Genomic DNA, 16,334 nt, shown 5'->3' on the forward strand with positions numbered 1-16,334 from the left:
GCCTGTATTGAAAACCACCCGTTCACATCTATAATTCCAGTTGCAACCAAAGCCGCAGGTCTTTTTCACCCCCCTTCTCTGATGATGCGAACCCTGCCTCCCACCATCCTCATTTCGGGCAGGTAGTTGCCCCATCGCTACCCGCAGGCGGCCCTGAGCCCCCGGAGCCCACCTGCCGCCCTCCTCCTGTGGGCCTGGCTGCTGCTGGACCGCCCGTGGACTTCCCTTTAAGTCAGCTTTATCTGGGTCTAATTTGCATGCAGTACAAAGCATCCGGAACATTCCCTGCATATCTTCAGTGGGCAGTCCCACTCCACCAGGCAGCCTCTGGTCTGCTGTCCACCCAGTGTTGAATTTTCTAGGACTTCACTGCAGCGGATGTTTGCAGGGCACTCCCTGGTGCCCGGCTCCCAGGTGCAGCCTGATGCATAGGGCTTATGCATATGTGTGCCCCCGTGTCTGTCCACAGCTAGGTGTCCTGTGTGTCCCTGTGTGTGACCACGGCTGGGTGTCCTGTGTGCCCGCGTGTCTGTCCGTGGCTGGGTGTCCTGCGTGTCCCTGCGTGTGACCACAGCTGGGTGTCCTGTGTGTCCCTGTGTGTGACCACAGCTGGGTGTCCTGTGTGTCCCTGCGTGTGACCGCGGCTGGGTGTCTTGCTTGCCCCCGTGTCTGTCCGTGGCTAGGTGTCCTGTGTGTCCCTGTGTGTGACCACGGCTGGGTGTCCTGCGTGCCCCCATGTCTGTCCACGGCTGAGCATCCTGCTTGGGGGGTACCCACTGTTCGTTCACTTCCCTGCTGGGAATGGCTGTGCCAGCCCCCGAGGGTCCCCGGGTTCCAGGCATTTTCCCGCTGGGTCCCATTGGAGGCAGCGCCCCCTCCCACTCGCAGTCAACGTCTCCGTGGCCAATGTGGTGACTCCTTTTGTCGTCTCTGGGCCCGGGAGCTCAAGGGGCACCAGATGGCTGGGTGCAGCTTCAACTTCCAGTCGATGGAATTGTTATAGGGTCTCTCTTCAAGACCTCCTCCCTCTGGAACGGGGGCTTCCAGCAGTAGAGCCCAACAGAGAGGGCACAAAAACGAAATAGCACGGGTGTGCGTGAGGGGCAGCTTGGAGAGCATGGTCCCAGCTTCCAGCGTCGGCCCCGGGAGTCCTCCGTTGTGGCTCTGGGACAGGTGGCAGGCACACGGCTGGCCGCTGCTTCGGGACCCAAACCGCGTTCTGGGAACAGCACCTGAACCTTCCCCAGCATGTGTCCCTGCCGCCACAACATGTGCGTCATCCGCAGCCACAGAACAAGCCACCCCAGCCCTTAGCCACCTAAGGCAGCAGGCGTGATGGTCTCGGTTTCTGAGGGTCTCGGTTTCTGAGGGTCGTGGTTTGGGCAGGGGGTTGGGCTCAGGGTGTTCAGGCCAGCCCGAAACCCCATGGAGGGGCTTCAGGCATGAACAGCCGGGGGTCCTTGGAATCATCTTGGAGACGGGATGCCGCATGTATCTCACACGCAGCTCTACCAGGACCAGCATCTCTGCACGCAAGGGGCCATGGGCTGGCAGAAGCATCTGTGGACTCACGGGCATTTCCTGGCCAGCAGGTCCCAGGAACCCCCCAAAAAGGCCCTAGAGATGACCCTGCCTGCTCACACCACCTCCCGGTCCTTAGCGCCTGTGCTGGGCCTGCGCAGGTCGCATCCCTGTGCCTGGGGGCTGCTGCGAGGCACCTGAATCTGTGCTGGTGGCTTAGATACAGTCTCTCACTCACCCGTCCTCCCCACATGGTAAGAGGGCGCCCACTGCGTGCCAGACGCTGTCCGAAGCCTTTGGGTCTCTCCCGTGAATGAAGCAGCAGAGCCTGGTGGAGGCTGCTTCGGTGGTGGAAGCTGCTTCAGGCCGTGAGCGATCACACGCGTGTTCTGCACAGCCTCGTCACGCGACGCCTTCCCACGCCCAGCTCAGTACCACACGTGTGTTCTGCGCAGCCTCATCACGTGACGCCTTCCCACGTCCAGCTCAGCACGAAGAGGAAGCTTTGTGCGCACCCTGCTTGGCCACGTGGGACCCACGGCAGGGTGCTGGTGCTGTGGCCCGGCCTGCTCTGAGGCTTCCCTGACTGCACCCGTGTCCCATCGCTGCAGTGACAAATCCATAAACTTAACAGCTCAGCAGGACGCAGATTTATGAGCTTGCAGTTCTAGAGGTCATTGGCCCAACACAGGTCCCCCTGGGCTAAAGTCAAGGTGTGGGCAGGGCTGGTTCCCCCACGGAAGCCTCCAAGGAGAATCTGTGTCCTCACCTTTTCCAGCTCCAAAGCTGCCTGCGTTCCTCCTCCATCTTCAAAACCAGCCGGCGGTGGGTCCCATCTCTCCAGCCTCCAACCTTCATCATCACCTCTGCGACTGACCACACTGGCTCTTCAGATAAACTGGACTTGAGTGGGGTCCCCATCTACTTCAGCCCTAGGGACCCCAAAATCAATTAACCACTGCCCCAAACCCCTTCCACCCATCCACGCAGAGACACACTGCCCTGCTGCCCACCAAGGAACCAGCCCAGCTCCCTCCCAGGCCTAGCAGCATCCCAGGGCTCCACCACCCCTCCCAGGTCCAGCATTGCCCCAAGGCAACGGGGAGCCCCTCAAAGGCAGCATCCCTGCCCCGGCCCCTGCACATTCCAGAGTGCACCTCGGTGCTTTCGAAGGGCACAGGACTCTCCTTGCTGGAGCCGCAATGAAGAACATGTCTTCTACATGTGGTCACACTCGCCATCACACTCGCCAACGGCTGGATGCAGCGGCTCACGCCTGTGATCCCGACACTTTGGGAGGCCAAGGTGGGCAGATGGCTTGAGCCCAGGGGTTTGAGATCAGCCTGGGAACATGGTGAAACCCCATCTCTACAAAAAATACCAAACTTAGCTGAGCGTGGTGGCGTGCACCTCTAATCCCAACTACTCAAGAGGCTGAGGTGGGAGGATTGACTAAGCCCAGGAGGTCAAGGCTGCGGTGAGCTGAGACTGCGCCACTGCACTCCAGCCTGGGTGACAGAGCGAGACGCCATCTCAACAACAGCAACAACAAACTTGCCAACGGGTTGTCTCTCCAAACATTTGGATTCCTTCTTCTGCATGACTTTCTGGCATCTACCTTTCTGCAGCGCAGGTCTCTCTTGGGTCCAGGTTTCCTCGATCAGCTAAGCTTGTGACGGGAGCCGTCTGTGGTGGGTGGGTGAGCTGGCGGCATGTCCCATCAGACACCCAGGCCAGCCTCGGACAGGCTCTTCCCTCCGAGGTCTGGCGGGGTTGGAATTCATTCCCACACACCTTCCCCCAGGTCCTGCTGTGTAGATTGGCTACATTCTTCCCCTCTGGAATCCTTCTCCTCTCAGTTCAGACTTTGTTCCTGCCCCTGGGAGCATCTGGGCCAGAGAGGATGGCAAGGGGGTCATGAGGAGCTCTGGCAGCCCCTCAGGGAGGTGTTACGGGGCCCCCAGGCAGCAGAGCCTGCCTTCGAGGGAAGGGAAGGCTGCTTCCCTGTGGATGGATATGCAGAGGGGCTTGGCGGTTTGGGGCACTCATTCAGATGTGTGCAGATACCCTCAAATGCCCTGGCTCCCATTCTCAAAATCCCAATCTTTCCCAATCAGCCTCTGCTCTGCTCTGAAGGCCAGCGCCCCTGAAATTGGTGTGCTGGAACTCAACGCTATTGTTCGTCAGTCTTTGTGTCACTGTAAAGAAATGCCTGACACTGGGTCATACAAAGAAAAGAAGTGGCCAGGCGCAGTGACTCACGCCTGTAATCCCAGCACTTTGGGAGGCCAAGGGGGGTGGATCACAAGGTCAGGAGATTGAGACCATCCTGGCTAACACGGTGAAACCCCGTCTCTACTAAAAAAATACAAAAAATTAGCTGGTCATGGTGGCGGGCGCCTCTAGTCCCAGCTACTTGGGAGGCTGAGGCAGGAGAATGGCGTGAACTCGGGAGGCGGAGCTTGCAGTGAGCTGAGACCGCACCATTGCACTCCAGCCTGGGCGACAGAGCGAGACTCTGTCTCAAAAAAAAAGAAAAGAGGTTTGGGTGGGATGCGGTGACTCACACCTGTAATCCCAGCACTTTGGGAGGCCAAGGTGGGCGGATCACCTGAGGTCAGGAGTTTGAGACTAGCCTGGCCAACATGGTGAAACCCCGTCTCTACCAAAAATACAAAAACTAGCTGAGCATGGTGGCGCTTGCCTGTAATCCCAGCTACTCAGGAGGCTGAGGCAGGAGAATAGCTTGAACCCAGGAGGTGGAGGTTGCAGTGAGCTGAGATCATGCCACTGCACTCCAGCCTGGCGGACAGAGTGAGATTCATTTTAAAAGAAATAAAAATAAGAAGAAAAGAGGTTTGATTGGTCAGGGTTCTGCAGGCTGTACAGAGAACGGGTTGGCATCTGCTTCTGGGGAAGCCTCAGGAAGCCTCCAATCACGGTGGAAGGGGAAGGAGCCGTGTCTCCCATGGTGGGAGGGGAAGCAAGAGAGTGGAGGTGCCACACATTTTCAAAGAACCAGATCTTCCGTGAGCTCACTCGTCACCAAGGAGACGGCCCACCCCTTCATGAGGGAGCCGCCCCACGACCCCAACATCTCCCACCTCCAACACTGGGGGCTCCGGTTCAACACGAGACCTGCGGGGACACACGTCCAAACCAAATCCGCCCTGGAGGTGACGGCAGGAAGGGGTGAGGTCTCTGGGAGATTCGGCCGTGGGGGCTCTGCCCTCGTGGAGGTGATTAGTGCCTCGTAAAAGGGCTTGAGGGAGCCCTTCTGTCCCTCTGCCACGTGAGGACACAGACAGGCACCACTTTTGAGGAACAGGCTTTCATAGGACATTGAAGCTTCTGGCACCTTGACCTTGGACTTCCCGGCCTCCAGAACTGTGAGGAATGAAATTCTGTTGTTTGCAAAGACCCGGTTGTGGGTGTTTTCCTACAGCAGCAGGAACGGGCGACGACAGCATCTGGGACAGCGTCTTGCCTCTTTCCTAAGAGACCCTGCAAGCTGTTAGCTCCCACGGCCACTGGAGCACTGATCACCGGGCAGGGGAAGCAACAGCCAGCAGAACAATGACTGAGCGTTTTCCAGAACTGATGGGAGCATGAATCCTCAGATTAAAGAATTTCATGAGTCACATGAGGGAGGAATAGAAATAACCTGCACGTGGAAGCTCTGCGGCGTCCCCCAGACTCAGGGAGCAGTGAACGCGCTGCGTGGCAGGACGCCAGCCAGAGATCCGAAGTGACCCATGCTCCCTGGAAAGGAGCCAACTGTTTAAAATTGCCCCAACAAAGAACATGGTATGCCCAGTTTCTAAAATGCAGTGACACATTCTCGATGCCAAAACCAAGTGGGCGTACGAGAGAGGGAAAGTGGAACCCGATCTCAGGAGGCAAATCAGAAAACCCCAAATCAAACATTCAACATTGAAATCCAGCCACGTGTGAGACACGCAGACACACCTCCCTTGCCAAGTTGGAGTTTATATCCTAGGAGCCCCGAAAAAGGCTCAACATTAGAAAGCCTTGACGTTAACACGTTAAAAGAGAAAACCATTGAGTATCTCAATTCAACATATGTTCATGATTTTTTCAAAAAGATGTAAAGCAGACTTTATTCATGGAGGGCCAAGGCGGTGGGACCCCTTCCCCGGGTGTTGCAGTGGGGAAAGAGACTGGACTCCGCTCCACAGGAAAAGCTTTTAACGAAAGAGGAAGTGGAAATTAACATGATCTAGGACAGAGCTGTGGCACACGTCGCGTGGAATGTCAGCAATGCAGGGAGGATGCCGGCTAAACTCCTGCATCTGACCTTGTCGAGGGTTCTGATCCTCACGTGGCCAGCCCTGGCCTGAGCCGCATCTCCGGGTGGAACCGTTCGCAGTCTCCAGGAGCAGCTCCTTGCATCCCTCCACCAGGTGTCTCTGTCCAGGCCGCCTCTCCAGCGGCTCTCACCTGGCCGCTGTTAGAAGGACACTGTCCACATCCTCAGAAGGAACTTTCCCAGCCTGAGCCCCCATGGCACACGCACTCCTCCAACTAAAGAGTCACCGGAAATTTCCCTGAGTTGTGCCAAGAACCAAGGGGCACTGTGTCATCCAGGGCCACCACAGACGCCACACTCACAGTCGAGGACAAGTTCGCCCAAGACCAGGGGTCAGGCAGGTCCCCTGTCATCCAGGACATGTGGCCCCGGGCAGGGCTGGCTGACTCCACGCTCCACAGCCCCCACCCCAGGCACATTTGAAGACCGAGGGGTGGGGTCTTGAGTGCCGGTCAATTCGCACCAGGGATCCTCCAGCCCAGCCAAAGAGTCACGGCTGTCCCTTCCCGAAGGCCTTCCTCAGGCTGAGCAGGGCCCGCCCAAGGCCCACCGCAGCCAATGGACACGGCCGCAAGCTGGCGGGTCGCACACGGGAGTGCAGGCCAGGCTCTAGCCGGGCTGCATTGAACCCGTAGTGGTTTTCCTGAGGTTGGAGGCAGGCAGGGCAGGCCTTAGTGTCTGGGCAACTTAGAGTGGAGATGGCCCCTAGAGGAGGGAGCTGACCCATCTGGAGTGTTCGACATCCGCCTGGAGGATTTGTCAGAACTCGGTGCCGGAACCCCCCACCCCAGGATGACCGTGGGGCCCGTCTCCAGCTGCTTTGCCTCTTGTTTGAAGGAACGCCTTGTGGCACATCGAGATCCAGGAGGGGCGACTCGAGGCCTTCCGGACAGTTGACCGTGAGGAGGTGGAGGCCACGGGGCGGCGGCTTCAGGTGCGCGCAGCCGAGCAGCTCTGCAGAGAGCAGGAGGCCCTGGGGAAGGTGGAGCGGAACCGGCTGCTGAGGATCAGGTAAGCGGCACCCAGGCCCACCTGCATCCCTTCCCAGCAGCTTCTGCCAGGCCCTCCGCCCTCTCCCCCAGGGGTCTCCAGATTCAGCCTCACCCTCCGCATCTGTCCGGCTCCACCTCCACCCCTCCCTGTTCTTCCCAGCTTGCTCCTCCACTGGGCCCTTGAGTCTTTCCCAAGTATCAGGCGCCCCTCTGCACCTGCCCAGAGCCCCAGCCCTCCTGAGATGCCGCAGCCACATCTCAGGCCTGAGATACAGCCACTAAAGCTGGCTACTAAAGCCACGCTCCAGCGAGACTGCCCCTCCCCTTTCCCTCCGGCAGCCCCATCCTCTTCCCAGCCAGGCCATTCTCTGGGCTCTGTCCCTACCTCTGGCTGCTCCTTTGCACCCCTCCCACGGCCCCCACCTGCGCGGCCGCGGAGCACTCAGACCCATTCCCCACACGTCCTCTGTCATGAGTCTCCTGCTCAGCTAGGGCAGCCGCCTACTAGGCCAGTCCCCAAGTGCTCCACAGGCCATCAGGCCAGCTGTCCCAACCTGCGTGAGCCTATCTCCTCGGGACCCCCTTCTGGCCTCCATCCCCTCCCCCATCTCATTCCCTCCCTTCAGCTGCCCAGGCCACAAACCCCTGTGGAATCCAGGCCCTGGCTGCAGACACGAGATCCCCAGCTCCTGCCTGCTCCCTCCCCACAGCACTGCTGTGCCTGCACCGTCGTCTTCCCAGACCCCTGCCCAGCAGGGATCAAACCTTGCCTTTGGTGGCTCCCTGGCACTGGAGCCCCAGTGGCGTGAAGAGTTTGACATCTGTGTGGCCCATGGCATCAGCTCTCCAGGGACCCTCGCTCCTCCCCAAGGGAGGCTGTGCAAGACAGAGCTGAGTGAAAGGGCCCACGACATCTCTGGGACACGAGCTCCAGCCGTGCAGGGCTTGGGGGCAGATGGGATGTGTGATGCCGAGTTTCCCTCTGACGGCCCCACGTCCCCACAGGAAGTCCCTGCACACCCAGAATGAGCTCGGGCTCAGGCACCAGAAGCTGCTGGAGGATGCCCGGAAGAACCACAGGGTCGCCGTGCGGTTCCTGAAGGCCTCCCTGGGAAGGTAGGGCCTCCCTCCGATGTCCTTAGGGAGAAACCCAAGAATACGGGTCACTTGCTTTTGTCTTGAAATTCCCTGATTCTATTATTTATTTATTTAAGATGGAGCCTTGCTCTGTCGCCCAGGCTGGAGTGCAGTGGCGCGATCTCGGCTCACTGCTCCGCCTCCCGGATTCAAGTGATTCTCCTGCCTCAGCCTCCTGAGTAGCTGGGACTACAGGCGTGCGCCACCACACCTGGCTAATTTTTGTATTTTTAGTAGAGACAGGGTTTCACCATGTTGACCAGGCTGGTCTCGAACTATTAACCTCAGGTGATCTGCCCGCCTCAGCCTCCCAAAGTGCTGGGACTACAGGCATGAGCCACCACACCTGGCTAATTTTTGTATTTTTAGTAGAGACAGCATTTCACCATGTTGACCAGGCTAGTCTCAAACTCCTGACCTCAGGTGATCTGCCCGCCTCAGCCTCCCAAAGTGCTGGGATTACAGGCGTGAGCCACCACACCCAGCCTCCTGATTTTATTATTGAATCACCACCTTATCATCAAAACCCAATAAATGTGTGTTTTTAGTGCTGAGGTGCTGTTTCTTTTCAGAAGAGGCCCGTGAGACACGCTGGGCATGTTCCTGCCGTGTCCTCGTGGCCTGGCCCTCTGGGGCATGTTGCTGCTGTGTCATCATGGTCTGGCCTCTGTGCCAGCACCTTTTGCCCATCCTACCTCTTGTGTTGTCACCATTAATCACATTCCTGGTGGAAATGACAGCACCGAGGCTCCTGTAACTACACCCCACATGGCATCGCTGTGTCACTTCCTCGGTTAAAAATGTGGCCGTTTGTGGTGGCACATGCCTGTGATCCCAGCGCTTTGGGAGGCTGAGGCAGGAGGATCGCTTGAGCCTGGGAGGTCGAGGCTGCAGAGAGCTGTGATCGCACCACTGCACACCAGCCTGGGCAACAGAGCCTCGAAACTGTTTAAATGTCCTTCCTCAGAATCCGAGAGCAAGAGAAGAAGGAGGAGATGGAGTGCCACGAGCACATGAGGCGGCGCATGGACGCGGTGGTGGCGCTGAAGGGCAGCATCTCTGCGAACCGGGTAGGCCCCCGCAGCCCCACCCAGCCTCTCCCTCGGCGCCCTGCTGGGGTCCGTCCCTGGGCCCTTGCTCCTTGGGAGCCAGGCCCGTGTCCTCTGGCGTCCAGGGCTGACCTGCGCACTTGGTGACCCCTGGAGGCTTCCCGAGCCTGTGCCACAGATTTGCCACGGGTTCTGTGTGGGTCAGGGCCAGGCACTGGAGTCAGGAAGGAGCAGGCAGCCCAGCCCTGCTCCCATGGGGCCTGGTCTTGTTGGGGAAGCAGTGGTGACCCCATAAGACACATGGAGGGCCCGGTTGCCTCGAGACCATGCCCTGGGGCCAAGGCTGGGGGTTCAGGCTGGGAAAATGGAGGGAAGAGTGGGAACAGCATCTGCAAAGGCTCAGAGGTGAGGGGCAGAGGCAGGCAGGTGACGTGCAGGGACACCCAGCCCCACGCTTGGGATGTGCGGACAATTTGCCAGTGGTCTCCCACAGGATCTGCAGGCATCAACATTGGTTTAAGGACACCTGTTCAAAGGCCCAGTGTGTGAGCATGTGTGTGTGCAGGTTTGCATATGTGTGTGCACGTGTGTGCATGTGTGGCCATGTGTGTTTGCACGTGTGTGCAGGTGTGCATGTGTGTGCATGTGTGTGCACGTGTCAGCGTGTGTGCAGGTGTGCATATGTGTGTGCAGGTTTGCATGTATGAACCTGTGTGTGCATGTGTGCAAGTGTGCAGGTGTGAGCATGTGTGTGTGCCCGCGGGTACTGCTGCTGTCACCTCAGTACTCTCTGTTTCCAAGGACACCCTGCGGAAGTTCCAAGCATGGGACCATGCCAAGGCAGCGCTGGCGGAGCAGGGGGTCCAGGCTGAGAAGAAGGCGATTCTGGTCCAGGGCGGGGATGCGTTCAGGCACCTCGTCCACCAGCGCCGGCACCAGGAACTGGAGGCCCAGAAGAGGTGAGGGTGGTGGCAGAGGTGCCACCGGGAGGCACCTGCCCAGTCAGTGGGTGCAGGGAGAGCCAAGGGGGTTCAGCTTCACATGGAGCAAAGCTGCTCTCTCTCCCAGGGCCCCCACTCAGGCGGCTGTGGGCACGGGAACAGGGCTCCAGGCTGCTACCCTTCCCTGCCTGGGCCTGACTCAGCCTGCCCATCCCTGCCCCTACTCCAGTCCACGCCCAACCCTCGGCCCCTTCTCCCCTCCCAGACTCTGAAACCCTGGCCCCTGTCGAGAGCCCCCAGCTCCTGTCCTGACTTCTCACGAGGAGGGACTGGCGGGCTCTTTCCTGGCCCACCCAGAAGTCTCCAGGGAGCACCAGGCCCCTCCAGCCTGGAGACATTTTCAGGCCCCTCCAGGGAACCTCGTGCTGCTGGGCCTGCCCTTGCTCACTCCCTGTCCAGGGCCGTCCACCTGGCTTCCTGCTGCCATGGCCTTGGGGCCCTCCTGGCCCCTCGGACCACCCTCCCACCAGTTTGGGCCCATGGTGAACACATTGCTTCTGGCTTCACTCTCTGTTCTCCCCCAAACGGGGGCCCATGCTGCACTCTCGGACCCCCCACCCACGGGCCCCACTGGGCTTCCTGAGATCCAGACCCTTGGGGCCAGGTTCCTAAAAGGCCCCTCCCTCCCACTCAGTCTCGCCTTTCCCAGCCCTGCCCATAACGCTCCCTGGTGACCTCCACGCAAACCACCCTGTCCTGGGTTTTGCCGGAAGCTGCCCTCATCCCGAGAGCCTGGCCCTTGCTCCCCATCCCAGTCCCGCTGTCCACGGCCCTGGCCAATCACTGCTTAGAATCTGCCTGGGCGGGGGCTCCTGGCCCTCTCACTGGGCAAGGCATCCTCCTCTGGGTGCCACAGAGCGCTGAGTGTGTCCTCCCCACCCCCCTGAGTCACGATCAGAGTTCTCCAGCACCCATCAGCCTGCCCACCTGACGGGGGGGTCCTGGCAGTGGCTTCACCACCTACACATCCCTTAGCCTGGCGCAGGCCTGGCATGTAGGAGGCACCGGGGAAGTGTGGCTGCAGTGAGTGGATGAACGTCTTCAGCCCTGGTGCTACCCTCAGTGGCAGCCCCACGCCAGCCTAGAAACAAGGGCTGGGAAGAAGCCCTTGGGGCAGCCAAGGCTGCTGGGGGACTGGGCTGCTAAGTGGGCAGGGCTGGGCCGGGCCGGGCTGGGCAGGACTGGGCTGCTAAGTGGGCAAGGCTGGGTCGGGCAGGGCTAGGCAGGACTGGGCAGAACTGGGCTACTAAGTGGGCAGGGCTGGGCTGGGCAGGGCTGGGCAGGACTGGGCTGCTAAGTGGGCAGGGCTGGGCTGGGCAGGGCTGGGCAGGACTGGGCTGCTAAGTGGGCAGGGCTGGGCAGGGCTAGGCTGGGCAGGGCTGGACTGGACAGGGCTAGACAGGACTGGGCTTGGAAGGGATGGGCTGGGCTGGGCTGGGCAGGGCAGAGCTAAGCTGGGCAAGGCTGGACTGGGCAGGGCTGGGCAGGACTGAGCTTGGCAGGGCTGGGCTGGGCTGGGCAGGGCAGGGCTGGGCAAGGCAGGGCTGGGCAGGGCTGGGCAGAGCAGGGCTGGGCTGGGAAGGTCTGGGCTGGGCAGGGCAGGGCTGGACAGGGCAGGGCAGGGCTGGGTTGGGCAGGGCAGGTCTGGGCAGGGCTGGACAGGGCAGGGCAGGGCTGGGCTGGACAGGGCTGGGCTGGGCAGGGCTGGGCTGGGCTGGGCAGGGCTGGGCTGGACAGGGCTGGGCTGGGCAGGGCTGGGCAGGGCAGGGCTGGACAGGGCTGGTCAGGGCTGGGGTTTAAGCCTGGAACCTCTGGGTTGGCAGCTGCCCATCTGCTCCCCACTGGATATTGTATTTAGCCCCAGGACCAGGAAGTTCCCACCCCAAGAGCCCTGCTGGGCAGGATGGAGCCCCCAGGAGGGCGCTAGGGATGGGCCGCTGGGCGCTGTCTCACCTGGAGCTGCTGGGCAGGAGGGAGCCCCCAGGAGGGCGCTAGGGAGGGGCCGTCAGGCACTGTCTCACCTGGGGCTGCTGGGCAGGAGGGAGCCCCCAGGAGGGCGCTAGGGAGGGGCCGCCAGCGCCATCTCACCTGGGGCAAGGTGGAGGCAGGGGGCCTCTCACACTCATCTGAGAAGCGACTCCGTGCAGGGCCTTTGAGGAGGAGCAGAAGCTCAGAAAGCAAGAGATCGTCAGTCGGATTCTGAAAGAGGAGGCTGAGGAGGAAAAGAGGAAGAAACAGCGTCCCCCCACCAGAGCCAGGCACCGGCCGACCCTGAGGGACAGGACCTGGAACTACATTTCTGACTTTTGCGAGGAGAAGACCACAGTCCCAACCAACATGTACACACTGGTGAGCAAAACGCCTTCCTGTAGACAGAAGCCGCACACCTGTGGAGGGCAGGGGGGGCTTCAGGGCGCAGATGTGATGAAACATCCTCTGAGGACCTCAGCACCATGGCCACCTGCAGGGGGTTGCTGAGCCCGCTGAGTGGCCGCCACTCAGCTCAAGGACGAGGGGACAAGACCCACCACGGACCCACCACATGAGAGAGGCCCATGGCCGCAGCATCCCCAGCAAGGCTCCAGTGTCCTGGTCTCAGTGTCCCCTCCAGACCCTGCGTCACCCCCAGCAGTGTTGCTGCCCACCAGGCTGGGACCACCTTGCCTGGCCCTGTAGAGAGCTGGGTCAGCCGCCTGCCAGGGAGATGTGCACAGCCGTTCAGACCACATGCCTGGGATCACCCTGCTACAAAGCACTCCTGATAGCACCCAGAGGACAGCTTTCCTGTCACTCATTCATTCACTCTCTCATCCTTTATTCATTCACTCACTCATTCTTTATTCATTCATTCACTCACTCATTCACTCATCCACTCATTCACTCAGTCACTCACTCATCATTCACTCATTCATTCACTCACCATTCATTCATTCACTCATTCACTCATTCATTCATTCACTCATTCACTCATTCATTCATTCATTCACTCATTCACTCATCATCATTCATTCACTCATTCACTCACTCATCATTCACTCATTCACTCATCATTCACTCATTCACTCATCATTCACTCACTCATTCATTCAGTCATTCACTCATCATTCATTTGCTCATTCACTCATTCACTCATCATTCACTCATTCACTCACTCATCATTCATTCATTCATTCACTCATCGTTCATTTGCTCATTCACTCATTCATTCACTCATTCACTCACTCATCATTCATTCATTCACTCATTCACTCATCATTCATTCACTCACTCGTTCACTCATTCACTCACTCGTTCACTCATTCATTCACTCACTCATCATTCACTCATTCACTCACTCATCATTCACTCATTCACTCACTCATCATTCACTCATTGACTCATTCATTCACTCCCTCACTGACGCACTCACTCATTCGTTCACTCATTCACTCACTCACTCACTCACTCATGCACTCACATCCAGGGCTTGCTTGGTGTCTACTGCTGCTGCAGGCAACTGGCTTCAGTTGGGAGAATGTATTTCTAGTTTACCTTTCCCTAAAGGTGTGGGGTAGGGACGATGGTCCTCTCCTGAGTCTGGCACAGTGTTGCAGTCTCTGCCCTTGTGTACCCCAAACTTGAAGGTCAAGGCCACTGCTCCAACAGATGCCCTGCTGGGAAAGAGCAAGCCTTGGGTTGCCTCACCTTTGGCCTCTGCAGGGTCTCTGCGGTGCCCCTCAGGGCACCAGAGAAGGTCCTTTCCTGCTCCCCAGGCTCCCAATGCCCGGGCCGAGCCTCTGCCCCATCCACCCCTCACTGCCCGTCTCACACTGGGGCCTTTGCATCTGCCAATCCCTCTGCCGGGAGCACCCTGCTGTGCCTCCTCGCTCCAGAGAAGCCTCCCCTGCCTGCACCCCCACCCGTGAGCTGCTCCCGGTGATTTTCTGCGGCACCACCTGTATCACTGTGCAGGTCACGGTAGACAGCAATGTGCTGGCCCCGTCCAGACTTCCTGTCTGTCGCTCCATAAGATGGTCCCCAGGAAGAAGAACCCTGTCCACCCGGCTCAGTTCCCCTTTCTCCGGCAGGCCTGGGACAGAGCCAGAGCAGATGGGCAAGGCTCAGTCCCCAAACTCATTCTGAGGAAACCACCACAGCCATCCTCCCAGGGTCAACCTGGGGCTTTTCCCGGGCATGGCTTATATCCACAGAAATGAGAACTGGGCCAGGCGCAGTGGCTCACACCTGTAATCCCAGCACTTTGGGAGGCTAGGGGGAGTGGATCATGAGATCAAGAGTTCGAGACCAGCCTGGCCAACATAGTGAAACCCTGTCTCTACTAAAAATACAAAAAAAAAGCTGGGTGTGGTGGCAGGCGCCTGCAATCCCAGCTACTCGGGAAACTGAAGCAGGAGAATCACGTGAACCCGGGAGATAGAAGTTGCAGTGAGCTGAGATCGCGCCGCTACACTCCAGCCCAGGTGACAGTGCAAGACTGCATCTCAAAAAAAAACAAAAAAACAAAAATGAGAACAGATGAGTGCCTGAGGATTGGCACCAAGGATTCCAGTCCATGAATCAGAACATTTTCCTATCAAAGGAAATATTTTGCAGACTCTTCTGAGCATTGTAGAAAAATATTTAATAATGTATTAAAATACTTATATTTCAAGTAGAAAAAGTTACAAAACCGTGTGCACCGCTATCTCCATGCAGAGTATGTGAGGCAGAAGAACAGGGGCAGGCAGCAGGCCATACCGGCGGGGGCTGGGCGGAGTTTCTCTTCCCTGTTCTCCGTCATGAGCGTGTCTTCGCGATGTTCCTCTCCCCGACTGCAGGACTACGAGGCTGCTGCAGGGCCCGGGCCCTCTCGGTTGGTGGAAGTCGTCTCCAGTGAGCTCATCCAGGGGGACCCCGGCGCCAGCTCAGAGGAGGAAACATTAGCTGAGCCCGAGATCTCTGGGCTTTGGAATGAAGACTACAAGCCATACCAGGTACCAGCTCCTGCTCCTTTAGACCCTTGCAGATGGACCCCGGCCCTGTGTCGCCAGCTGGCCACCTCCCACGCCTGCCCCGGCCACACCAGCTGCTCTGAGGCTTCTCCTGGCTGTGCCTGCCATCTCCCGCCACCCCCTCCTGCGTGTTGACGCCCCCCGCCTCCCTCTCCACACTCATGCCTTTCCCTCTTCTCGGAGCCTGGAGGGCACCACGCGTGCTCGATGACCCCAAGCTCCCCCTGACAGACAGCTCGGTCACCGTGGTGTAACGGGGAGGGACGGTGGGGCTCTAAGGCTGAAAGGCTGAGGGAATGACTCTGAGCTACTCCGTGTACTGTTGGAGAAGCATCTTTCTAGAAGAAGCGTGCAAACTTTCTTTGATGGCCTTTTGTAAGAAACATGCCCCATCTGGCGCTGGGGTCCTTCCGCCTCTGAAAGAGCAGGTACAGCAAGACACAGTCTCTGCAGCAGCGTGGCTCAGGCTGTGGCCCTGTCCCACGTGGGAGGGCAACGCCCACTGCCCGGTTTCTGTAAGCATTGGCCACCTCTACTGTCAGGGCAAAAGCCACCTGGTTCTGCTGGTTCTGGGGATGCCGGGCTGACCAGGGTGGTGAACAAGACAGGCCAGGCAGAGCCACCACCCACACACTGGGGACTCCCAAGGGAGAAGGCTGCCTCTGGACAAGAGGAGGGTCCCAAGTGGCCCCCACCCCAGGAAGCCAGGGAGGAGGCTGCCTGGCTGCTGGGCATGGGCACCAGCAGGGGCAGCCCACAGCCCAGGCAGAGTCCATGCAGCTTCTGAAGGGACAGTTCAGGACTCCGGTTCTGATCTTCCTCGTTGCTGGCGTTGGCCAGGGAAGCGGCTTTTCATCTGAGAAAGCCCCGCGTGTGCTGACACTGCCCGCTTGAGAAAACTGCTTCCTGCAGAACCTTTTAGAACCTTCCTCTTGTCCTGATTTAACAATCTGGAAAGCTCCCCCTCCACATCATTTCCCAGAAATCCACCTGAATCTGGAGCTGTCTGCTTTTGTTTCCTGGTTTCCTGTTTTCAGAAGTGAGGGCTCCCTGCCTCGTCAATGGAGCAGAAAGTCCGTGGGTCCATCGGGGCCTTTCTTTTTTTTTTTTTTTTTTGAGACGGAGTCTCGCTCTGTCGCCCAGGCTGGAGTGTAGTGGCGCAATCTCGGCTCACTGCAAGCTCCGCCTCCCGGGTTCACGCCATTCTCCTGCCTCAGCCTCCTGAGTAGCTGGGACTACAGGCGCCCGCCACTGCGCCGGGCTAATTTTTTGTATTTTTTAGTAGAGACGGGGTTTCACCGTGGTCTTGATCT

The 16,334-nt window shown here is 58.9% G+C and overlaps 1 protein-coding gene across 9 annotated transcripts in view; it reads left to right on the forward strand.

Annotated features, from left to right (window-relative positions):
- The window catches only part of CFAP74 (cilia and flagella associated protein 74), an 80,932-nt gene that overhangs the window by 21,590 nt on the left and 43,008 nt on the right, over positions 1 to 16,334 (forward strand). For all 9 annotated transcript variants that reach the window (XR_008653858.2, XM_063632043.1, XM_063632042.1 and 6 more), the window contains exons 7-12: positions 6,689 to 6,862; positions 7,849 to 7,959; positions 8,948 to 9,050; positions 9,831 to 9,988; positions 12,178 to 12,379; positions 14,848 to 15,003. Coding sequence is in view for 8 of the 9 variants with exons in the window: in XM_063632043.1 (XP_063488113.1) it covers positions 6,689 to 6,862; positions 7,849 to 7,959; positions 8,948 to 9,050; positions 9,831 to 9,988; positions 12,178 to 12,379; positions 14,848 to 15,003 (904 nt within the window). In the remaining variant the exon portion in view is untranslated. The remainder of the gene's footprint in view (positions 1 to 6,688; positions 6,863 to 7,848; positions 7,960 to 8,947; positions 9,051 to 9,830; positions 9,989 to 12,177; positions 12,380 to 14,847; positions 15,004 to 16,334) is intronic.

The sequence above is a fragment of the Symphalangus syndactylus genome, chromosome 22, assembly GCF_028878055.3.
Source record: "Symphalangus syndactylus isolate Jambi chromosome 22, NHGRI_mSymSyn1-v2.1_pri, whole genome shotgun sequence".
Taxonomy (NCBI): Eukaryota; Metazoa; Chordata; class Mammalia; order Primates; family Hylobatidae; genus Symphalangus; species Symphalangus syndactylus.